The sequence below is a fragment of the Pseudopodoces humilis genome, chromosome 16 (assembly GCF_049639895.1).
Source record: "Pseudopodoces humilis isolate 2021_Gansu_Grassland_sample_001 chromosome 16, ASM4963989v1, whole genome shotgun sequence".
NCBI classification, from domain to species: domain Eukaryota; kingdom Metazoa; phylum Chordata; class Aves; order Passeriformes; family Paridae; genus Pseudopodoces; species Pseudopodoces humilis.
The window spans coordinates 16641040-16667210 of NC_142215.1; the positions used below are offsets into that span (position 1 = coordinate 16641040).

Below are 26171 nucleotides of genomic sequence, written 5' to 3' on the forward strand. Positions count from 1 at the left end.
AGTATATGGGGTGCTTTACAGGGATTGCTTTTTTTCTCTCTGGTTTAAAAATAAACAGGCAGAGGGAAAGGTGTGATGCTTCCAGAAACTCTGAAAGGGCAAGTCTCTGCTTCATTTCATGAGAAATAAAATGATCACAAAGCAAAGCATACTGAGCAAGTCTGTAATGCCAACTAAATCAGAGGACAAATTTCTCTTCCCTGTATATGTCAGAATACCTGTTCTGAGAAATTGAAACAAGGATACTAACTCCAAACAACAGCAGACTTCAACAATATAAAACTTTGAAAATGATATTGAATAGCAATAATGAAAAGATGCCATTTTTCTGTATAAATAGCTGCCCTAATCTACAAGAGACAATAAAACAGAAAGCTGGAAGACTTTACCATTCAACGGCGCTTGCCTTGAGAGCTGTATCTTTAGGAAGAAAATAAGCACAGTAGCCACTGTGACTATACTGAAGCTCTTGGCTGACATCTCAAGGAAAGACTTATAATATTCCAGCAGTTCAAAGATTTCTTTGCACTCTGAAGAAATTCCCTTGTAGACATGTGGCAAGTAGCAGAATATACAGAGCTTCTGCTAATGAGTTATTGCCCTCCTCTCCCCTTTTCTCTCTCCTTGCTTTTTATAAAGCTCCTGAGACTCAACCCAAAACAAATGATGTAATCAGACCTGCCTCTATGTCACAACACCCTCAGAAAACTGATCATATTCTTCATTACTTCAGTTTTAGTGAGGTCCTCAGAGGGAAGACTCCAGCACTTAGAGAGGGAATTTAAACATGGAACTTGAGAAATTATTTAGCAGAGACAAAAATGCTTTAAAAAGCTGTAGTCCTATGGGCCATACCACAGTAGAGTTTTTCTAGCCTGGTTCAGAGAGTCTGCCACAGCTCCCATTTTTGGATCAGTTGGATATAGTATAATGGCCCACTGTGAAGACTGGAGGGAAGGGAGGAGAAGTGAGGCTCTGTGTGGGACTGGACATAACTCAAAGGGACCATGGACACTTCCCACGAAAACCATCCAACTTGTCAAGAACAGATTTTTTTGAGCTGAAGGCTCTTGGAACCAGGAGGACTGAAAATTCATGATGCAATAGTCCCAGAATGTGATTATTATTCAGGACATGTATGAAGAGGGGTAAAGAGAAGCACAGGGTATAAGTTAATGTCCTCTTCTGTCAGTGATTGAGGAATAAGCTCTTAAAGTAAGGATAGCTGAGGAACAGAAGGTGCTATTGAAGAGACTGCTGGTTTTATTTGAGTACATTATTATTTATAATTGTTATTAACTGCTTGCTACATATCAGAAAGAGCTTTATCATGCATTAGCATTGATTGGTCAAACTTTTTTTTCAACATCTTTATTTCTCAGCTACAGTGTAATTGCTCAGTGTTATTAGATGTCCTTATTTTTCTTACTGCTTATGAGGTTGATAAGGGGAAAGGAAAATTGATTGGAGCATGGCTCACTTGTGCCTAGATCCCTAGGTAGGGCCATGCTGTAAAGCATGATTCTGGTCTACTGCTGCTGTTCATGCATAGCCCAGTCCTCCCAGTGTAGGCAGAGGGAGTCTGCAGAGAGCAGCAGCAACTAATTAATGTCCTGTAGCCTTTTAGAAAGCAGCTGTGGTTGAGAACACTTCCTCTCATATTTCTTCTCAGTATTTTGTAGATTGTAATTCTGCTTGTTTTGGTTCAGACAGATGTAATCAAGAGGAAGAGGGTGTAAGCTATAGAGAAAATGTTTTTAGCATGACTTTGCAAGTGCCATTGTCCAAAGCAGAGGGACACAGTCTAGCACATTGGTACAAAAGGCATGCTGAGTGTGTTCAGCATGAGGGCTATCAGCACACAGCTGTGGCTGCACGCAGGACCTTCTTAACCCGATGGAAACTTGGAAACACCGTTTTATAGGTGTCTGTAGAATGAAGTGGTTTTGTCATCAGCTTTCACATAGCTGGCAGCCTGTCTGACAAGCTGCTAAGATTGGTATCAAGAGCTGAAAATTAACTTCTCTACGAAGACCATGTTGTGTAGGAGTGTATAGACCAAGCTATCTGCCAAACTGTGTTTTCTTATCTCCTTCCTTCATATTTTCTGCCAGTGTTCTTGAAGCATTCACCATGGTGAAGTATGCTCTGATTCTTAGAATCTCCCTCAGACCATTTTTGCATTTTCACAATCTGTACCTCTCCTCCCCCAGTTTCAGCTATAGCAGAAGACATTTTGGCTTCAAATTTAAGAGAGGAATTCCAGGCAGAGCTTGTGCTTTCAAGGCTGTCTGGGAGAAAGCTCTTTGCTTCCAAAATATAAGCCATGTAAAAAGAGAAAAAAAAGCTCCCCGACACAGTTGCCTGCCTATGCTCTGCACAAACCAAGCAGGGATTTGTGCTCTGCACAAATCAAACAGGGATTGCATTTTATTCTGGCTTTAAGAAATTTTAGGTTGCTAGCAGTCAGTTTTCATTTCCGCACCAGGACAAGGCAGGGACAGAGCAGCATTTTCTTAAACTGGGGGAGTTCATGAGAAGTAGATTTGCATCCTGAGTATGAAACATCAGGCTGAAATTGTGCAGTGTGGGTTTATCAGTCTTTAACTTGCACAGTCCCTTAACCTTAGTGGTGTTTTGTTTGAGCCTGTCACTAGCACCAGGGGACAATGAAAAAGATTCCTGCCTGTGGTGCAAACAGGTGAATGATCTGATCTGTCTGGTGGCCAAACTTAAGGAGGAAGTAGAAAGGCTAATGAGTATTGAGGAATGTGAAAGGGAAATAGACTGGTGGAGTTTCAGCCTACCATTCCTTTGAGAAGCCTACCAGGAGTCAGAGGACTCCCATGCCCCCCACAATCAGGCAGGAGGAGGAGACCAAGTAGCTGAAGTAGAATGGAAATGGGTCCCTCCTCAGGGAGGTAATGAAAATTCCTTCTGGCCCCCATCACCTACCCAGGTGCCACTACAGAATATGTATGAGGCCCTGGATCCAGAGGGGCAGCCAGATGACACAGAAGAAAATAATGGAGCCTGGAGAGCCTCCCAATTACACTTGTCTGTCAGACAGATCGCTGCCTCTAGCATTAAAAACAAAAGAAGGGTAGTGGTAGTAGGTGACTCCCTCCTGAGGGGAACAGAGAGCTCCATATGTTGACTGGACCCATCCCACAGCGAGGTCTGCTGCCTCCCTGAGGCCCAGAGATGGGATATTACCAAGAGACTCATGGCCTGACTCAGCCCTCTGATTATTACCCGCTGGTAATAGTCCAGGCTGGCAGTGACGAGATTGAAAAGAGGAGCACCAGGGTAATTAAAAGGGACTTCAGGGCCCTGGGTTGGTTGGATGATGGGGCAGAAGCACAGGTGGTGTTCTGCTCAGTGCCTTCAGTGGCAGGGGCAAATGATGAAATGAACAGGAGAACCTGCATTATCAACAAGTGGCTTAAGGTCTGGTGCCATCAGCACACTTTTGGGTTCTTTGATCGTGGGGCAACTTTTACAGCACCTGGCCTGCTGGAGCCACATGGGCTCCAGCTATCTGTTAAGGGCAAAAGGATTCTAGCCCACAAATTGGCCTAACTAATTGAGGGGGCTTTAAACTAGATTTGAAGGGGGAAGGGGATGCAACCAGGCTCTCCAGGTGGTAAGGCCCAAGGGTGGTAAGCCAGAGTCAGAGGTGAAATCAGCAGCCCAGCTGAAGTGCATGTACACTAATGCACTGAGCATGGTAACAAAGGCCACACATTGAGTGCTGTGTCCAGTTCTGGGCCCCTCAGTTTAGGAAGGACATTGAGACACTGGAGCGTATCCAGAGGAGGGCAATGAGGCTGGTGAGGGGCTGGGAACACAAGTCCTGTGAGGTCCTGAGGGAGCTGGGATTGTTTAGCTTGGAAAAAAGGAGGCTCAGGGGTGACCTTATCACTCTCTACAACTCCCTTAAAGGAGGTTGTAGTCAGGTAGGGGTCAGGCTCTTCTCCCAGTCAACCACTGACAGAACAAGAGGACGCAATCTTAAGCTGCATCAAGGGAAGTTTAGGTTAGATGTTAGAAAAAAATTCTTCTAAATTTGAAAGAGTGACTGGGCAATGGAACTGTCTGCCCAGGGAGATGGTGGAGTCACTGTCCCTGGATGCGTTTAAAAAAAGACTGGACGTGGCACTCAGTGCCATGGTTTAGTTGATGAGGAGGTGTTAGGTCATAGGTCAGACTTGATGATCTCAAAGGTCTTTTCCAGCCTAGTTCATGCTGTGATTCTGTTCTGATGTGAGCAGTGTCAAAGGTTGGAAGAGATATTGATAATGCATTTCTTTAAAAATCCTTTTAGCAAACATAGGAATAAATGGCCATTTATTCAAACAGACTATGGAGCCCCTTGCATACTGTAAACAGAAAGCAAAGAGGGTCAGTTGGATCCAAAGGAAGCAATTACCTCACTGTCTGCAGTAACTAAGATCAGTCTGGGTCATAGGGCCATCTTGTGGGGTCTCACCAACTCCCCAGTTTGGGAGACTGGTGGGTGTTGGGAGCACTTCTGGCAATGGGTCCCAGTGACTGGATGTGCCTGATGCAAGGCTCAAATAATACAAACCCATGTAACTGCTGTCTGTAAGCAAAAAGTTTAACCCCAGAGCTGTCTGAGGAAGGGCACAGCATTGACAGATGTAGCACAGCTGTCTCAGAAATCCTAATAATGTCTGAGGAGTTTTGGGTGTCAGGCAGTTTGCATGAGGGACACCAGACAGCCTTGAAATTGAGCCCTGCTTTCACATTTGAACTGTGCTGGAATACAAGCCTTGATGTCTATGTTTGAAATGGTACTGCATGCTGCCATTTTGTCCATTCTATTGGGATCTTAAATTGTGTAGGTAAAATATATTGTTCAGAGCTGCAGTATTTGTTGTCTTCTTTTTGACATGGATTCACTTAGAAAGGACAACCTATTGTTAATTAATTATGTTTCCAAATTATGGGATTTTATGATTTGTATCTCAAGCAAGTTCCTTGTTCCCTTGACATGATCTTCCTTCAAGCCTTTCAAAAGAACATTTTTAAGTTACTGTGAAATTCAGGAAATCATCCAGGATATTTGCTTATATCCCATCTGAATGTGCATCCTGAGGCACAGTGCAAAATGGTAGATATTTTTCTGCTGTGTTTTCATTTTGGTTTTGCCTCATTTTCATTACATCTGCAAGTTTTCAAGGTAAGAACTGCTTTTTTAAAATCTTAAAAAAAAAATTTAAAAACCATTCACATTGCAGATGATGCACAAAGCCAAGAGATACTGTTCCCTGGTCATTGCAAGCTATAGAGTTAGAGCAGGAATTCATAAATCCCTCTTCACAAATCTCCTGTGGATGAGGGCAGGAGAGGGACCTCAGATGTTCCTGCAGCCCATGCAGGGGACTGGGCTGTGTTGTTCATAGTGATGGCTATGAATGATGTGCAAGAAGATCTTTTATCTAAAATGGGCTCCAACAAAATTCCTTGTCACCTACCAGGATGGTGACCCTGCCACCACATTAGAAGCACAAATGGTATCCTATGTTAGGAAAGCTTACCTAAGAAAGCTGCATGAAATAAGAACTTCAAAGGCAAAATGTTTTTTGTGGTCGTTGGTGTGACTAACAGGGCTTCTATGTAGCAATTTATAAACAAGCTGAGAATTTGCCTGTGTGGGGGGAATGAGAAAGGATCCTTGCAAGGTGGAAACAGCCCAGAACAAATTTCCAGCAAACCTAAAATGTGAATTCATAGTGTGCTCAGGTGGGCTTTATATAACAACTAAATAATAGGTATATGTTTGTAAGTCACTATATTTGTCCTGTCTGCACACACTAAAAAGCCCAAAAGTGTGGTTAAAAAAAGGCTCAAGCAAACAAGTCACAAAACAGAGTACAGCAAAGTGAGGCATTCCACTGAAGATGGAACACAGTTTTCTCTTCACTGCTTTGCACCCCTGGATCCTGCCAGAAATATGCCTCAGAATAACAGGATCATATTTGTTGCTGGCCTCTGCTGTCTGCTTCATTCACCACACATGGTCATGGTGTTGGCTCAAGCTAAGAGTAGCCAGACTAAAGCCTAGAGAAGACAGAAGAGAAGCCAGACTAAAGCTATAGAGAAAACAGAGGCATTACACTGGCCTTGTCTAGGTTCTAAGCTGGCAGGCCAGAAGAGTGTGAGCTGGGCATGGTGCTGGAAGTCCCTATGATGGCTGTCACTTTCTGATTCTGGGAATGACTTCCTTCTGCCTAATTTCTGTCCCTACACATCTGTAAATATCTGTAGGTGCTGCATACTTTCCACATTGCAGCCAGCCAGACCCATAAGGCAATATGAATTGAGGAAGTGTGGAAAAGTGTGGAAAAGTTCCTTCCAGTTATGCCTTTTGCTCTGAGCATTAAGGTTCACTGCAGTTGCTGCTGCACAGGACACAGAGGCCCCTTGTCACTCCACCAGCTCCATCAACATAGGATGGCTGGCTAGAGTTCAACCACAAGTCTTTCCATTTCTCTTGGAGTGCCTATGTCACTGAGGGAGGTTATGTGCTCGTTAACTCCCATGCAACTCTAGTTTTTCTGTTACAAAGAAAAACCCCAAATAACAAAGCCAAGTCTCCTTGAGACTGGGGAAACAAACAAACAAAAAAACCACAACAAAAAACAACAAACAAGCAAAGAAAACCACCAAAAAACTCCAAAACAAACAAACAACAAAAAAAACCACAAAAAAACTCCCCCCCAAAAAAAGAAAAACAAACCCAAAAACTCACTTCACCGCTTTTTCCAAAATATCTTTCAATTGTCTGCAGTGACTCACTGACTGCTACATAACAAGAGATCTAAAGGTATATTTTAAAATAAAACTAGAGAGATGAATATTAATTCTGCTTCAGTCTCAGCTCCAAATGTATTTATGGTTCAGTGTTCTGGGTTGAGCCTGTTCTAAATCAACAGGAGAACCTATGCTTAAGAAACTACAGGATGATTAAAATAACCATCTCCGTTTGTGGACCTTCATGCAGAAACTCAAGGCAAGCTGTGCTCCAAGCACTATTTATATCTTTGGAAACATAAAAAGCTTGCTTGGTTTGTCTGGCTGGTAAACATTTTGCCAGTTTTATATTGGCTTTAAAAGCCAATGTGAAAGAAGTCAGTGTTGTAGCCTTCCAGAAATGTAAATCCTTCATGGTGACTGTAAAAGCCAGGGAGTTAGGAGTGGAGAGAAAGAGAGAAATGTGGTCCAGTTTTCAGCATGAAGACATGAAAAAGTTTTAAATTAAATGTATTCTGCTGACATTTTAATAATATGTCCCCAAAATCTTTCAAAGTATTGACTGTCATGCAGGGAGTCCCCATCTGCTGGCCTGTGTTCCCTGTTTGGTTTGAACAGCTCCTGGTTTGAAACCTCCTCAACAAGGGGCTTTTTCAGGCAGCCCTGGAACATGGAGCTGTTGGAATTATCCCACCAGCTTGTTTGCTGCAGCAGTCTTGTGTCCAGAGCTGCAATGTGATATTTCATGCACACTGATAACCACATTATCATAGCAAGTAGGGTCAAAGGGACCAGCATAGCCCAGCACTGTAGAATGAGAACATTCCTGAATAGGTTCTTCTATTACAGAACCAAGAAATGCTGCAGCTGTTTGCTTACAGAGATGAATGGGAATAACTTCTTCACTGACAGGCAGTGCATGAAGAGTTTTTCCACGTTATCTACCTTTCCACATTTTCCACAAATCTGTCCAGATGATGGCAAGTCAGATGGATTCTTTAATTTAACTTTTCATTTCAGGCCTTAGTGATTCATCTTCACAACACCTGACAACTTGTAGTCAGCTGACTAAATATAATCTCAAACTACTGAAATGTTTGTAGGTATCTCTGAGAACAGAATAATTTGTAAACACTGTAAGCAGCGTGTGCCAACAACAGATACAAAAAGTACACAGTGCACATCCTTGCAGGAAGAAGTTTGCAGGTAGTCCTAAGTCTTCCTAGTACACAGATACCTTGTGGTTTAATATTGCTAATGCTTAAACAGCACCATCAACAATATCTGCTCCTTTTCCCGTGACAAGGTGATGGACAGTTCTCTCTGTAGGAACAGCCAGGGGTGACTCTGGGCATTGGTAAAATTGCTGCCTGGAACAGCAGCCTGCTGGCAGCACAAGTGCCAGTGCCCCAGCCCCAGCCAGTCAGGCTGGCTCTGGCTATGGGTGGTGTTCAGGAAGAAGGAGGGTATGGCAAAGTTTGGGGTCAGCCTGATCAGCATCCCAGTAACTTGAAGTGTTTGGAGCGTGCCAAGACTGCTTTTAAAGATTCAGTTCTGGTCACAGGACGTCCTGACAGCTTCTTATTTCAGAACAAGCTGAAAATTCCCCTGTCCCTTGAGATTTTGCCATCTCAAGTTTCAAGTTCCAGTTAGAGCAGAAACATTTCAGAAGGCCTTGTTCAGTCCTTGAATTCACAGATGTTAAGCGAAGGGAGTGAAAAAAGGAAATCTGGGCCAATGGTCTCCTATTTCACAATTCAGATTACTACTCAACATTGTGAATAACTGGCCCTGAAGAGTAACATAATAACAACAATTGTAATCCTAGTGACATGGCAAGAAAATTCCTGTTTCCCTGGTAATGAGCTGATCTCCAAACAGGATAAAATGTGCCATTTTGCTAACACATGTCTCATTCAATTTAGTTTATCAGTGAAGTATGTATACTGTCTTTGTGCATAATGACAAGTTTTTCAATGGATACTTTGCTTTGGAGTCAAAACACTTCCAAACCAAAATGCTCTGAGATGCTGGTACCTTTTGTATTATCATTTAAAGTTCTTTATGAACAGAAATGTAGAACCAAGATCTAATAAGTGTGCAGTATAGTACAGAATTCCTTCTGCAAAACTGGAAGCAAGTACTGCAGCAGAGATACAGGTGGGATGCCTTTACAGCTTAGAGCAACAAAGCAGCAGAAACAGCTTGTACAGTGTTTTGACTATCAACAATCTTGTTTAATATGGCAGAAAAGTGATATAATTTGTGTAGAACTACAGTTCACATGTACATACGATACTTTTACTATGGTAATATTCTACAGATATAATTAGGATACACAATTAGGTATTATAACAGAGGTTAGAAGTGAATCACCCAGTTCATCTTGGGACTTTCCATTTGTAAGTATTTGAGATGGGAGTTCAGACATGAATTTAATTATTCCTTTTACGATGGTTTCTTTATGTGTTACATTTCTTTCTTTTTTCACTGGCAAGTAGATTTTGCATTCTGATTCCTAAATTTTATCTGAAATGGTATAATTCTATACCATTTCATTATCTTTCTAATCCTCACAGATCATTACCAGAGTAAGATTTCTTAATATTTTTTGTGTCTGGATTATTGTCTGTTGTCCTTAGATTCGTTAATTAACTAATCATAGCAGTGAAATTGAAAACCTAAATGTCATTTAAACATGCAGTACTTGTGGCTTAAAATAGCTATGGGCTTGCCCCTTGCGACACAAGAAATAGTACCAGTGAGTTTTAGGTTCTGGAGTTACTCAAGTGCTTTTGAACAGTTTTCCCTTCCTTGATCAAATGGATGAGCTGGTTCCAACTATGTTTTCCAGGCAAATAGGTACAGTAGGTTTTCTTTAAACAGCATGCTTGTAAGTTCTGTTCCATGCTCTGATACAGTATGTAAGCTGAGCTGCCTATTGTTTTTTAAAATATACCTGTACTTCCCTTATTTGCCAAAAATGAATGAGTGAGCCATGTTCAGTTGTGATGAAGAGAAATTAGTTATCTTAGCTATTAAATGTTCTATTCTGATGGGATGAAATAAAGTATGCTGATCTTTAAAGAAGCCTAAGCAGAAGTACAGAATCATTATTTTCAAGACTGCCTTTGGGAATAATGTATTATAAAGTTTACATAACAAATACAGTAAAAGCTGAATGCCAGTGACATGAATTAGTACTTCTGGATGTCACCCTGATGCACTTGCATTATTGAGCAGGCTCTGGAGGACAGTAAACAATTGGTGAAGCTGGTGTCGAAAGCTGCCAGACATATGAGAACTTTCAGGCATTTGTTTACAGCATGAATTAAAAATAACTCTTTGTCTGTATGAATAATACCTTGTGTGAAAACCATTCAGCTTATTTGTACCATTTTTTCATCACATCTCCATTGGTTTGTTCAAAAAAAACCACCATAGAGATTACTCATATTCACCTTTATTTATCCCCTTATATTGTGCCTGAGCTAGGATATTGCAGAATAGGCAAAGTTTGAGGCAAAATTAAAGCACTGCCTTTTTTGTTCAATGAGATGCTTCTGGAATCCTGGGAAAAGTGATGTAAAATTAATGTAGGCTCTTAGAAATTAGAGCAATTAGATCTCAGATATATATTAAAATTATATGTAAAAAAAATATAAAAAATCTCATTCTGATGGAATCTGTATCAGCCCAATGCCATTTGTACTGCCAAAAGTCAATTTTATTTCCCACAGGAAGCAACTCATTAAGAAATGAGGGATGCCTCCATACTACTGCAGAGAACACTAAATCCCATGGCAGATGTCCCGGGAGTTTTTTGCAGTGCCTGTGCGAGCAGGGAGAGTGCAGAACTCCAGCCCTGGTGCCTTTGCCCATGCCTTGTGTCACACCGCCCTCCAGGGGTGTGCTGGGCAGTGTTTTGGGCTGGGAGCCGAGTCCTGCCCATTTATACTCTTCAGTCTCAGGCTTCGTGTTCACAGATGCTTGCTCTGGACCTTCGTCTACTTTTAAATTCTTTGTCCTTCACCTTGGAGATCTTGCACTTTAGAGAAGAATCTTGAACCTTGTGAAGGGAGGTGCTTGTGCTCTTATGATCAAACACTGAAGAAGTGTATGAACTCTATTTTCAGAGGCCATACAGGAAATGGAAATAGATTTGTTAATGAGACAACGTGCCAGTAGAAACGTGCTTGTGGTATTTCATGTGCTCTAGTGTAGTTTCATACACAGCTGCAGCTAAGTTTCTGTCCACTGCAGATGGCACAGAACTCACAGAACTGCTTGGCCAATTTCAGTAGAGGTTTTATTAAGATGAGGCCCTGGTTTACAACTTCCCTATATTCTGATGCTTTCTAATGATATTTTGCTTGCCAGTGTCTGCCTCAGATTTTGCATCTCCTTGTGCTGGGCTTCTGTGATCTCCATCACTATTGCCACCATACCTGAATGTTTCAGTGCCATACTTTTTGGAAATTAGAGGTGAAAGCCCAATCTATCAAGTTGCTACTAGGTCTGGATTGGCATGTAGTGTGTTCAGAGTGGTCACTTGTGAAGGCAAGTGGATCTTAACTGCCACTTGGGGTTAAACCCAATGCTCAGAGCAAAATGCTTGCTAATAATACTCAATTCAGCTGAGTGTTCAGGGCATCAGCCAATCTCCCTCATTCTGAATGAGAAGAAACATGCCATGGGAGATGTTATTCTTTCTGTCTTTATGCATTTAATCTGGAAGTGGAGGATGGATGTGTATCCACAGAGATAGGAAAAGTCCAATGTGTGAGCTCTGAACAGAGCTGGCCTCTTTTCACAGCTGTAGTTGAGAAGGACATTAGTCTTCAAATAAGCAAACAGGTTTACTTTGTAAAGAAATTGGTTTAAATAATTTGCCAGGTGATACACAAGAACTGTCTGGCAAAGACCAAACTATAGTTCTTCAGGTCAGCATTCATTCCTCTTCTACAGCATCATCCCTTCTTCATTCACAGCTGTAGTTGAGAAGGACATTAGTCTTCAAATAAGCAAACAGGTTTACTTTGTAAAGAAATTGGTTTAAATAATTTGCCAGGTGATACACAAGAACTGTCTGGCAAAGACCAAACTATAGTTCTTCAGGTCAGCATTCATTCCTCTTCTACAGCATCATCCCTTCTTCATTCCATGCTCCAAATTTCCACAGCTAATGTGCAAGTCAGCTAAGACAACAATCTGCTTCACCTGATCCACTGAGTCATGTTCATCTAGTGACTTTTACAGAAGCCAAGAACACAAGGAAAAATGCTGCTACTGAATCGTTAGACCATATGATAATACAGGCAATGTTTTCAATATTTTCAAATATTTAATGCCACCAACTTTATTTCTGAGGCATACAGCAGAACAAAAGAACTCTCCATGCAAACTTCCCCAATCCCACTGTAAATTCTTAGCATATATTCAAGATACTAATTCAGAACCAAATTCTAAGCTCAAATGCTCTCAGGTTGAGCCTATAGGATAGATGGATGATTACATATATCCCAGAAGGGTGTGAAATATCTCTCTTGCAGGAGAGATGATGTGCTATACTAAACAGAAATTTCTAATATACAGTGCTAAATCACAAGCTCCTGTTCTGCACTGATTGCACCCATTATGAGCATGCCTGTAGGATTCATATTAGCTACCATCTAAAGTACTCTGATCTGAGGAAGAATGGGAGCAAGAGGTGAGACTCTGGTTCCAAATCACGTGATTTGTACTAAAGAAATCTTACTGAAAAAGCTAACCAAAAAGGAAAATTATACCCAGAGCTTCTACTCTAGTCTTTCTCTGCACTCAACATGTACACCTCCCTGCAAGCCACTTAAAACTACCCCTGTTGTAAGCAAAGCTTTTGAGATCTGAGTGCTAAGAGTTGCATTAGTGATTATTTTTCAGCAGGCAAAGAGACTACATTACAAACATGCTTGTACTGGTTCTTATGCATCCTCATTGTTTGTGTGTAAGGATGGGTGGGGCACAACACGAGGATTACATGTATGCATTGGTTAGAAAAGACAGCAAATGCAGTCAAACTGCTGCTTTAATCCAATGTATTGTCTCATTACACATTATGGCAGAGGGTGCAGAGTAAACAAAAGCTAATAAAGCTTTGGCTAATATAAAGGATGCTAACATAACCATCTTTTTAAAAACTCCTTAAATTTGTACAAGTAATTCTTAGATGTATATCAAGGTTTGTATGTTGTATGAAGCAAATTTAAATATTGTTTTCCCAGATATTTTTTCTCTATTTGTATTTGCTTGTTTGAAAATTATATAAATATATGCTTTCTATATAACCTGTAAAGTATATGATGGGAATGTTACTTACCTAAAAGATCAAATATTACAAGTTTGAAGGATGGGGGATATGTAAGGAAGAACTATGGTTTTATGTTAAGGTAGTATTTGCAGCTATTTAATTCACAGTTTGGTAACTATGACCTAATGCTGCTTCTAGCTACACATCTAGAAATGTACACTAATTCCATGGAGTGTAGTCCAAGTAGTTTCTGATGCTGTGAAGAGTTGGATTTTTCATGCTCTGAATTTTTCCCCCTTGTGTAAACAGGGTGAAAATGAACAAAGGGTAAATAATGGCATTTTGCCAAGGAGATAAGTGACCAAAACATCATTGATATTAATATTTAAAGTATCTCATCTGAAAATCCATACACAACTGTCAGCTTCCAGAATATTCTCACGTGAAATAGTGCAGTGCCACATAAAATACACTGAGATAGATGCTTTCTGTGTCTACAAAAAGATCACACAACAAGCAAAACCAGAGGCAAAACTGTGTTTTCACATTAATTATGGTAAAATAAAGGGTCTAAAATTCCTAATATGCAACGGTTGTCACAGTTCCTCAGACTAAAAAAATCTCCACTTTTATGCTGGTGGACTTTATTTGCTCTATTTGAAAAGGAACTGCATATTGGTATTGCAAAGTACTGAGTGATAGAACTGTTGCTCTGCATTATCTGGTAAAGCTGTAACACAACATCTGTATTTTTATTACCACTTAAAGGTTATAGTCATAGAGTAGGAAATTCAGTAACAAGCTACATTTGAGGCCCGGTAACACTTTACAAAAAAAAGCTGGCACTTGCCTCAGACTGTGCATCTTCCAGAACAGAGCACTGGATGAGAGGCTGGACATGAGCTGGCCATCAGTGCAGGCAGCCCAGAAATGCAGACGTGTCCTGGGGGGAAGGGGGGATTCTGCCCCACTCAGGTGAGACCTCAGCTGCAGAGCTGCCTCCAGCTCTGGGGAACCAGCACAGGAAGGACATGGAGCTGCTGGAGTGAGTCCGGAGGGGTGGAGCGGCTCTGCTCTGAGGAAAGACTGAAAGAACTGGGGATTGTTTAGCCAGGAGAAGACAAGCTTCAGGGTGACCTAACTGTGGCCTTCTAGTGCCTGAAGGGAACTTAGACGAAAAATGGGGCATACCTATATGGCGGAGCACGAAGCCATAGAGAACACGTGGGAACGGGTTCAGATTGAAAGAGAGAAGGTTTAGATTAGCTATTAGGATATTCTTTATCCTCAGGGTGGCGAAGCACTGTCACAGGTTGCCCAGAGAAGCTGCGGATACCCCATCCCTGGAAGTGTTCAAGGCCAGGTGGGATGGGGCCTGGAGCCACCTGTTCTAGTGGAAGGGGTTGGAAGCGGATGCTTTTCAAGCTCCTTCCACGCCCCAGCACGGCCCGAGCTCCGGCGGCCGCCGCTCCGCGGGCCGGGCCGGGCCGGGCCCAGCCGCGTCACTCGGCGCTGCCCCGGAGCGGCCGGCTGCCCGCAAAGCCCGGCGCGTGAGGAGAGGCACGCGGAGCGGACGGGAGGGAGGGCGGCTGCCCGCAAAGCCCGGCCCGGCCGTACGCGGCGCGGAGCGGGAGGCCGTCCTTAAGATGGCTGTTGTGCGCGGGGCGCCGCCGCTGTAGTGCCGCGAGGAGCCGCCTGCCCGCTCCGCTCTGCCGCGCCCGCCATGGAGTGCCCGCACCTCGGCTCCAGCGTCTGCATTGCGCCCGACTCGGCCAAGTTCCCGCAGGGCTCGCCCTCCTCCTGGTGCTGTAGCGGTGAGTGCGGCCCGCGCTACGCGGCCCTCTCGGCCCGAGGTGGCTCAGCCGTTCCTTTGTCCTCAGTGCCCGGCGGCGGGAGGGCGCCCCGCGGGCGGGGGAGGGCGCGGGGGCGCGGGGGAGGGCGGCTGCCCCGGCCCCCACCCGCCGGGGCCGCCCCGCGGGACCCTCTGAAGGGGGCTGCGCCTTGCAGTCGCCGCCGCGCTCACGGGGGAGCCGCGTGTGGAGGCAGGAGCGGGGACTGCTCTCCCATCCCCGGCCCTACCCCGGGCTCGCAGCGCAGCGCTGTCCGGAGCGGGGCGGACAGCGCGGACTTTCTCGCGGCGGGGCCGGCGTCCCCCGCCCCGGCGCTGCGGAACTCTGCGGGGCTGCGCTCCTTTTGTCTGCCGGAGGAGCTGCGTGCTCAGCTCTGCCCCGGGACCACGGCCGAGGGGAGAGGAGCCGCTGCTAACTGCAGGGTCAGTGTGTGCTTCAAATACGTCTGAGATTACTTTCTTTTTTATTTTAATAATACATTTTTGGAAGGACTTCAGACAGCGTAGTTTCAATAAGACTTGCGGCTGAAGGCGTCGCTTGGGACCCCCCCTTCAGGCCAAGTGAACGTGGTCTGTGTGGGATTTGGGAGTCACGATCACCTGCCTGTGAGTCGGTAGGAGTGCAGAGGTCGTCTTTTTTTTAGTACTTTGCTCTTTGATTTAATAATGCAAGTATCCTGTCGTCACTACTGTCCCTTCGCATGATCTTGTTTGTTCAGGGGCATTCCCTTTAAACGTGCCGTGTGCCAGCTGTTTTAAAGTTAGGTTTCTGCACAGCTAGCCCGCGATGTTTGCTGTCGTTGTTTGTTTGCTGTAGTTGTGTTAGGCTGTGCTCCGTGTGTGGGCAGTCACAACCACATCGCTTTAACGGGGAAGTAGGCCCCGCTTAGAGAAGAAACGGGTCTTGTGCCCTTAGGCACTGAAGAGAAGGGGAGAAATTCTCCTTTGGGAATGACCGACCGAGGAGCACTGAAGGGCTAGTTGTATTTTAAGATGTTCTTTTTTTTTTTAAAGGAAAAATGGTTCTCCTTTGTCTGGTAGTGTCAGTGCCTTCGTGTGGGAAGGCTGCTACTTACTTAACTTCTTCCTTGATTGCAGTTTCCGGGAGCCAAGGTGTGGTAGTGTTTCTGCTTCCTTTTGCAAAACCAGTTATTTTTCTCTGTAATGCTTTTAATTTAGAGGGTGTACACTTTACAGTGGAGTCATGTGGAGAAATGATTAGAAGGAAAGAAGTACAGGAAAAATTGTTGTCACTAATATTTTTTTACAAAAATAAAAAAAAATATTATTGACAAGAAGTTTAACTCTGTGAGTCTAGCTGTTATCTTCAGAATATCAAGGGTAAGCAAAGTTGTCAACAGGAAGCATATGGCAGTAGGGAACCACCCTTCAGAGAACTTAAGAAAGATAAAAGTACCAAAATTTAAAATATATGCTGAGGTATTAATATAAGTTCCTAGCTTAAAATAATAGCCTGTTCATTGCTACCCTCTTATGCATTCTGCTTCTCAACAAAGAAGTTCAGCAGTTCGAACAATTCTTTCTTTGTTGTTCAGAGGAGTTTGTCCCAAAGCAGAACTTAGAGGGAAAGCCCAGCTGCTGGGCAAGCACCTGAGTTATTTTATAGCACCGAGGCAGGAGGAAGGTGTGAGGGTTCTTTGGGAACTGAATAATGATGGCACCGTATCTAGGGAAGTTTTTTGTTTGTAATGCTTTCTAAGAAAATAAAGATAAGTCACACAGTACTCGCATAGGTAACTTGAAGTCTTAACAAGTGGCTAGAGAAAAAAGCCTGAATTTAGAACAGTCCAGGGAACAAACAGCAGGCTCTTGTTAATTTAAAGCAAATTAAATGGTGGATTTTTTTAAAACAAATGTTGCATTTCTACTAGTATAGTAAAGCTGTAGTGCCACAGTTCTTCCAGCTAGTAGTTATCCCAGGTTAATGTAACAGTAGCAATGGCTATTGTTACATTAACTCTCTAATAGTATGCAGAGTACTGTTTTCTTGTTTTTACTCATTTTAGTGACATTAATCTTTTTAAAGATATGTAATACTGGTCTATGTTAAGTCACAGTAGATACTATGTCTTATTTGCTGGGCTTGATGTAACTTTGTAATATAAAATTAAACAGAAAATGCTGCATGTAAATTAATACCTCGTCAAAATTTAATGAATTTCCTATTATTTTTGATGCTGTTTTCTAAGGTCATGTGTTTTTAATTCTGTTTGGTGGTGGTGGTGTCCCAGCTGTAGGTATACCAGTTGGAAGGCAGTTTTCTGCCTGTAATTACAGGGCATCTCTCATCAAATACATTGACTTAAACTAACTCAGAACTTGTCAGTCCTGCTGGTAGTTGCTGCTGACCTTTCCAGACAAGGATAGTGATCCAGGAAACTTTCTGGAAGCCACCTGATGTTCCAGTGATAGCAAAATTTTGCAGAATAGGTTGAAGAGTGAGTTTTAGTTCAGACTGCCAGTGGCTATTTTTATCATTATCTGGTGTTCTAGAGGTTTGTGGAGCTGTAGTTGCCATGCTGAGTGATGTGTACACTGTTTAATTATCTTTTCCTCCTCTCTACACAAAAACTCTTGGTTGCAACAATAACTTCACATATTACCTATATGGAGGCACTTTTGAATATTGTTACTTGATCTTGAATATTTTGTCACTGTGTTAGTGGTGTTGTATTTGGTACTGATATTTGGAAGCCAGCCTGACTGAATACAGTAGTGAGTTGGTTAGAGGAGCCTGTGCATCAGCCTGAGCTGCTCCGTTGGCCTAAATGAGTTTCCCTTGAAAGCTTCCTGCCAGAGTTGCTTTGGAGTCTTGTGATGAAGAAAGATTCTTAAAAAAGCACCGAGAGGAAGCACTGACAGCAAGGGTGTGATCCAAATATCAATGGGTTTGCTCTCCATTAATAAGTAATGCAGTATGTTCATTTTAAAGTGGCTCTACATCTTGTCTTATGTTCCTGTTAGGTGATTTGCAAGTCAGAGAGTTTAAGGCCCCCCCATTTAGAAAGTGGTGTGCTTTCCCCTAGGTGTTTAATCCAGTCAGGCCTGCTCTGTATAGTAAGCAGTGCAGAAAGCAGCATGCATTTATTTGCTTTGAGAAGCTTCAAGATTATCAAAAGAGAGTGCAAAATGTTGGGGTTTGTTTGTTTGTTTGTTTTGTTGTTTTTTTTTTTTGTTGCAGATCTATAGGCATTTTGTTGTTGTTGTAATTGGGCATTTAGGAGACATATGTAAAGTAGAAATGGTATAGAAACTGAAAATGGCTTTTAATCAATGGCTGTCATGTGAAATAATGTGGGCAGATATCTGCTAATTCCAACTGGAGTGCAATTTTTCCACGCACTTTGATTTCTGAAGCTTGTGCTGAAGCTGGAAGCGGAGTAGCTGGAGGCATTGGCAGTACTGTGTCAAAGACTGTAGCTGTTGCATTTGTATGATGTGCCCACACCTTCAGAACTGTTGTGCAAATCATGTAATTAAGAAAAGTACTCTAGAACAGCTCAGATGTGGTATTTCTCAATAGCTTTTCATAGACTCATCAGACCATGGGGAGCCCTGCCTCACCGAAGTGAGAAATGCAATCTCCTAAGCACACCTGTGGAAGTCTGGAGAGGTTTTCCAATTTTTTTTCTGTGTGGTTGAGGATTCATTAATTGTTCTCACTGGGCTCATTGGTTGTTCAGTGTAGAATCTGAAGTTCTGTCTTTAGAAGAACAGCTGTGGACTGATAAGATTGTGTCTGCTGAAACAGAGGTTCTGTGATTTTTGTTTTTTTAAAGGGAAATTGTGCTTGTGAAGGATGCTTAAAACTTGCTTTTCAGATCACTGTCAGCTGAATACTTTTTTTTCCCCCTTAAATAACGTAATTTTTTAGGTATTGAAGAGCAGTTCTCTATGTAGACTGGTGTTTCCTGCAAAAGCTGAATTTATGTGCCTGGCATCAGTTTTTTGCATTCCGATTTCTGTTGTATAAGAGCTGTAATTGCACCAGTGGTCAGAAACATAAGTTGTGGGGTTTGGAAATGACATTGGGAATATGAAAGACAGGACAGCCAGCATGAGCAAGCTGTTTGAGGCCTAGTGAACAGTGATTATGGTGGAAATCCACATGCTGAGTTAAGAACTTTGTGCATGTTTAAGTTACCAAAATATTTGGTAAATTCAGTTTGTTCAGAACAACTCTTGATATTCCTGAGTGCTTATTTAGATTTGAGGTCAAATGTTTTGGGCTGAGTAGAATTTTCAAGAATGTGACAGCACTGGGTCAGGCAGCTTTAGATGTTTTTTTTTGTTTGCCCCCACCCACCCCCCATCAGGTTTTGTTTTCTCAGTAAAATTAGTCCCACTGGTCTGCTTTCACTGGGGAAGGGAACGCCTTTCTGTCACACTGTGATTTTTGGCTCTGGACCATTGCAGTCAGTGCCAAAACAAGTATAGTGCAAAAGCACAGGTACAGACGTTACCCTCTTGGCTTTCCTTTTCATCCCAGCTGTTTCGTAGTGTTGCTTCTCCCTTTCCATATGTATTTATATCTCTGCTTTTCCAGTTTTATTACTAGGGGACCTGATTTCTTCTGTCTTTTCATGATTACTGTAATATAGGAGGATGGAAAACTTGCTGAAACTGGAGAGGGGTAGGTAGGACCTTATGCCTAAGAAAACTTCAGATCTTTGTGTGTAAACTCAGGTTAAGATCATGGGCAGGGTGTGGATTCTGTATTGTGTGTGTGAGGATTCCTTGTCACCCTACATCTGGAAAATTAATTTGGCCTGGAAATTGGCAGATTTATTCTGAAATTCAAATGACAAAGGAAATATATTTTTTATTTTATATTTTTATTTAGTCACTTGAATTTCAGAGTTGGGTACTCTTTCACCTTTTCATTTCTCTGGGTCTATGCAGGAATGTTTGTTAGTAACTCTAATTTGTAGGTTGTTGTATCTCCTTAGATTAGTTTCCTGGCTGTTTTAAGTTAGCTTGTTAGATTTGGGTTTTTTTCATACTCAGTCTTATTTTCCTTAAAATTGGTTTGGTTTTTTTTTCTGTTTGAATTGGTTACTGATGTGTGAACTGACCATGAGGTCAGTAGCCACCCTGGCCTGTGAGAGCACACTGCTTTGGAACCACTTCTGTTAGAAGATGCACATTTATTGAGATAGGATAAAATTCTTAATTTTGGTCTTATAAGTTAGATGGAAATTTTCTTTTAATTCCAAAAAAAGTGACTCTTTCTTTTCAGATGCTTAGTATCTTTAAAAAGTCAGTAAACTTAAATTGGTGGTATTAATATTTTCTAGATTTTTTTTTAAAATTTTGTTTATACTCTACTCAATGATCGTAATCTATCACAAAATTTGAACATAAGTCTGGGAAAGAGATGCTTCAGAGGAAAGAAGTAGACATTTAATACATTGCCTTTGAGAAACGAGATCTAATCTTCATGATGATTTTGAAGATCAGCTTTGAAGGGCAGATTTTACTAGTGACTGTTCTAAGTGTCCAGTGCTTTGAAATGGCCATTCAAAATGTGGCACATAAAGGAGACAGGATCATCTGATGCATTGTGGAAGTAGGATGAGACACTCATGTGTGCATGGTAAACTCTTGATTTACCTTAGATTGGGGCAGATCTCGATTACATCTGGTTTCAATGTAAGCAGGATGATTTTCACCTGCCTTTCCCAACTTCTTCAGGGTATGCAGGTGTTAAACAATATCAGTGCGTTATGCTTTGTTTGTCTGATGATGTCACGGTGCTGAGGCTGACACACTTAGACGGTTTGTTCTTTTTTTTCTGGTTACATGTCTGAGGTTGACAGAATGAAAATTTCAGATGCAGTGTTTGGAATGAAATTAAGCTTTGAGCCATTTCTCATTTGATCAGTAGCACTCACTTCATTTAGTAACCTGTTCATGCTTCACTTCCTGTTTTGACTAACATTCCTTACCTAGGTAGAAAGTGATTAAAGGCCATTAATTAAAATATTCCATGAAGATTAGAAAGTGCAATTTAATCAAAAATTTGGGTCTGAAAACCAGTTAGGGCTGTTCTGATTTATATTTAAGTATTGTTGGAGGAAACAGATTTTATTGTAGAGTGAATTGGAATTGCTTTATGGTGCTCTTGTTATGGGAGTAGTGTAAGGTTTTGCCCTTAGAAATTCTTTTCCTCGATTAAAGAGGATGTGTTAAATGGTACTTACTGTTAAATGGACATGATGAGTACACTTTGGCATTTAGCAGTCTTACCTGGTATGTCAAAGCAATCCTCTGGGGTTGCCCTCTTTGGAATATCTTGCATAATTTTGGAACTACATTTGAAACAATTGTAGTTTGAGATTTCTGTGGCAGATTTAATTACCCAGGTGAATCTAATCCCAATACCCCCAAGCAGCCTGGCAGAACAAGGTAGTGGTTCTGGAAGTTAGCCTGCCCCCAGTGGTGCAAGCAGTGAGCTTTTTGCCTATGAAGCAAGGTGATACCTGCAGGTTTGGGGGTGGGGATTGAAGGTCCTTATCAGTATCAAGCAGAGACACACTGATTTTTCAAGGTAATTCATGGGGGGGAATATGAGCATCTGCTTGTTTGTGTCAAAATAGGTGTATTTTCTCAAAAATAGCCTTGACCCTTTTAATTTTTGGGGGGGTTTTACCCTTCAGTTCATGTTTTGATTTGGTAGTGTTTTCGTCCACCACACATTTCTTTCTCTTGTTTTTTTGTTTTTTTTTTTTGTCACAGGGATGGTTTAATGTATCTTTTACTGGTATTGGGGAAGTAGGAATGTAAGAGAGGCAACTACAAACAAACAGATTATTACTAAATTATTTAAAGCAAGAGACCTCTTTATGTCTTCCTCCTCTTTTCCCTCCTATTCCCAGCTTGAATATTTTGACCTGCTATTAATTGCTGACTTACTCAAAATGACATTACACTGTTGTCTTTGCTATGTTTTTTTTCTGGCTGTTGTCTGAAAATGAGCATTTATGTGTCTTGCTCTAACATAAAGATTGACTGACTTTATTTTTTTTTGGTGCTACTGCTACAGTGAGGAACTATATCTGTCTTTCTGTGAAGGCTAAAAGCATTGAATTTTAAAATATATGTATTTAAACATGTATGCTATTTAGCTATCAAAGTAGCCAAACAACTAAAAAATAGTTTTGGATTGTAAAGGAGAAATAAAGGCAGTGATTTTTTTAAAAATGCTTTTGGCCATGCCTGTTCATTAAGGTCAGACTGCCTCTAATGTTTTCTTTCTGTTCATCTGTCCATACTTTTCACTTAGCTTTCAGGTAGGATGTGATTTTTGTGGTACATGCAGGAAGATCAACTGCTGACACGTCTACATTGTCCTGAATTTTGGCTGGACATGTGGAAAGATGAAACTTTGAGAAGAAATGGCAGTGGTGTAGCCTGGCAGCTGACTGTCTGTGTGTGACTGGCAGCGCTGATTCTGTCTCTCCCTCCCTTTGCCAGAGCAGCAGTGCAGGGAGCTCAGAGTCTCTGTAGCACTGCTGGGGAGTGACCTGACTGGTTTGGCACCTTTCACCCCCCAGTTTGTTCAGCCAATTCCTGGGGACCTGTTTATACTGCTTACAAGTTTTCCTGACCTCCAGGTCTTCTTTTCCATCGCTGCACTGAGAGTACAGGCAAACAAAAAGGCCTGCATTTTTGTAACATCCCCGTTTCTCAGTGTGGAATTCTGATTGCATAATCCAAGTGCTGAACTGAAGCCAGTGTGGTTCAGTGTAGAGGAGGGGAATTCCAGGCAGATGATCACGTTGTTCTCTGACATTCTTCAGCATTAGGAGTGTGTTGGGCACTTCAGTGACCTACTTACTCCGTGAAAAGTTGTGCACCTACCCCTGGTTTATATTCTCACGCAGGTGTTGTTTAGTGTATCTAAATTATGTATGGTTTTCCACTGTAAGTGGGAGTGGTTCACTGTAACCATCTGTGAAATTTCTTCTGTGAGACTGAGCGATGCTTTTATTTAGCACGAGGAAACTACATGTACAGGTATTTGTGATGTGCAAAACGAGATTCACTCTCCTGGTAAAATTTTAATAGTTTAATAAAGGACAATAGGAGACAAAGATAATAAAGCAAAGTTTAGCAGCAGGGTGCTTGGCCTTCAGCCAAGAGCACAGCTGCTATTGCAGAGACACCCTTGACATACCTTTTCTATTGCATCAGCCTATTGCATATTCATAAACAATTATGGATATTTAAACTTTTCCCCAAACCAGTTTACATGTTCCAAGAACTGTTTAGCATGGCTCCTCCTCGGGTCCACCTTTTTACAGCATGCATATTTCTTGGCTGTGGTTTTAGTCCATTTTAATGATCAACTCCAGCTGGGGTTTTGGTCCATACTTTCTACAGATGGTAGGTGCTGATAGTTGCCATATCAGTAGTGGGGGTCTTCATCGTTCATACGTTCATTGGATGTTATCCCAACCAAACAGGCAGTTCAATTACCATGAGCATAACTATATCAGCTATTTCATTACTGTGTCTAAGTTTAGTTAATAACAGAGATAAAAACTGTATCTTTATAGCAAAGTTATTTTAACATTATACATATAGCATCCATTTTAATATTTGCAAAAAGACAGTATTATTATATGTACTTCTAACAATGAACACAAATAGTAGTTCACAAACTATCACTAAATGACTTGTCTTCTTACTAAAAACCCAGTCTTCCTGATTATGGCTGAAAGATAAAGACAGAGGAAGTAACTTGGGGTTTTTCAGTAGCTGCAAGTGAGTGCTGTTTTTTTCTTTCTTTAAATGTTCTTTGGAGTTTTATTTGAATTCTCTAACATTTGAATGTGATTTGAGTCAGGCTAGGACTTGATACTGTTGAGACTATTCTTCATTGTGAAAGAACGTTTTTCTGTGTTTAGTAATGCTTACCAGGAGACTTGCTTCCTTGTGAAGTCTCTTGCTTTGATATAAATGCCATTGAAATTTCCTTAATCTTTTCTTAACTTTAGTTATGTGTGTCTTAGCTTGTTGTAAAACAAAGCATTTCAAATAGTATAATTGAAAATCTTTTCCCCGTCTGTCTGGTTTAGTTTTGGCTAGAATGCTATTTTTGTAAAATATGTTAGAAGCTGGGAACCTGTTCAGTTGTGTTGGTGTATGTGTACTTAGCAGTAAGGAACTTACATTGCCTGTTAGGGATTTTTACATGCTGCTGGTAAAAATACTGAAGTGCCTTGGAGGACACCTATGTGTTCTTTAAGGCTTGTTTGCTTCTGGCAATAAAGTGTTTTTTCAATGCCAGAGTGTCTGATTTTGCACATATCCACATGCTCTGCAGTCTTGGCTGATGTTATGTGATGAGGAATATTTTATGTGATTTGTAATATTTGCCTTAAGGTGGTGTTTATTGAATATGCTGGTTTATAACTGAGTTTGTGGGCCAGGAGGAAAGAGTGCACATGGCTTTCAAATATTGTGATTTAGTCCATTCATCTTGGTGGAAAATCCTTGGTTCCTGTCTCAATTTAAACAGCTGAGTATTTCATGTTTTGGATTTTGAATGTAGAGTGCATGGGTATTCCTTGCTGTGAAGCCTGCAGCCTAGGTGAAAGCTGTAACTGCTAGGCTAGGTGGAAGTTTCACCCTATCTCTTGCTTTGTCTCACGGTCCCCTGAAGAAATACTTACTCACAGGAAGGAGTTGTCAGTCCTCCCTCAGCTTTTAGAAGTTGTTTGTAAAGATGGTCTTTGAAGGGTAGGAGGTACATGCATTAAACTTGAGATGTTCACATCTTGAATGAATGGGGATTTTGTGGAGAAAACTCCTCTCTTGATTTATTCAGCCTTTGAAGAGACTTGTGCCTGCATCCAGAATGAGTTCCAGAGCTGTGAATTCCAACACTGGGCAGAACCTCTTTGCAGCTCTAGCATGTAAGCCCGGAGGAGGGACCACATCCAGTGTGTTTGTCTCCTTGATGTTTCTCATAGGTTAATATCTTGAGTGAGTCCCTACTTAGAGCACCAGCTTTCATGAGAGACTCTCAGACACCTGATACCTGTTGTATATTGTATATGGAAAGTTTTATGTGTTCAATTCTGAGCTGTTTTGGCAAATCAGCTTATAAATTTTGCATAGAGTGATGGCTTTTGGGATATCTTCCCCTTGGCTGCAGTTAAAATTATTTAAAGGACTAAGGTGTATGGGCTAGTAGGCTCAGTTCTGATGTATGCTGGCAAAATTCTTTTGGTAAATGATTCAATCTCTCATTCTCATCTGTTAAATGGAAATGGGCTTTCAGAGAAATGCTCTGAATCCTGTGACTGAAAATCTTTGCATTTGAAATGCTGTTACTAAATTTTTTATACATTTGGTCAAATACTTATATTTATACTGTACTGAATTTTGTATTGTCACCAGGATTTTTGCATGCAAATTTCTCCCAGCTTTACTTCCATATTCTTGGAAAAGGTAGCTTTCAGTCTGATTCCTTAGACCTGATGTGTCACAGCAGAAGGGTCATGTTTTATAAAGAAGGGGTTTCTCATTTTGGTGTGTGGGTTATTGCTGCTTTTTTCTTCACATGTTGCTAGTGGAGCCTGCCCAGCTCTCTTGCTGCAATTGTCAGGTCCTTCAAGGAGCAAAATGGGAATCCTGCTACTAAATCATAATTAAACAGGACACTGAGAGATTTTTAAAGCAAAGTTAAGGTAAAGGTGTGGGAAAGGAAAAATAGTCCATTTCTTATAACAGTATTGTTGTGGATTTTTTGGATAGGCACACGTGTGTCACATGATACAGCATGCTCTTTTTACATAGCGTAGGTATGTGTTTGTCACCAGGTGCTTGTGTTTGTAGGATGATTTCCTCAGCACAGTGTCAGTCTACCACTGACACCATAAGTGCGTAAATATTGTTCCTTCTTCCGAAGTGGAGCAACAGTGGCATTTTTTTATTCAGTTTAGCTTGTTTCTGTATAGCTGACCCACTGTGTGAACATAAAGTGAACTGACCAGAGGTCAGTTGGTCTGGAGATGTTTCTGTGCAGGTCACTGTGTTATTGAGGTGGTATTACAAGGGAGTGATGCTACAGCTCCTTTTGAGAGCTTAGCCCAGGCTGTCTGGTGAAGGCTGTGGGATTATTTGAAATAGTTTGGTGACCCTAATCTTGTTTCTATTCAATGACCTTTTAATAGAAGGACCAAAGCATTGCTCTTAATGTGCTAATATTTCTTTAGTGTA

At 41.5% G+C, this 26171-nt stretch overlaps 1 protein-coding gene across 5 annotated transcripts in view; it reads left to right on the forward strand.

The window, feature by feature from the left end:
- The first annotated feature begins 14642 nt into the window (after positions 1–14642).
- The window catches only part of USP3 (ubiquitin specific peptidase 3), a 41381-nt gene continuing 29852 nt past the window's right edge, over positions 14643–26171 (forward strand). Inside the window, exon 1 of one of the 5 annotated variants that reach the window (XM_005521417.3) lies at positions 14643–14883. In XM_005521417.3, coding sequence (XP_005521474.1) covers positions 14793–14883 — 91 coding nt within the window. In that variant the 5' untranslated portion in view covers positions 14643–14792. Of the gene's footprint in view, positions 14884–15075; positions 15342–15875; positions 16032–26171 lie in introns of those variants that run through there. The other 4 variants (XM_088063186.1, XM_088063187.1, XM_014251280.2 and 1 more) reach the window with 4 other exon arrangements.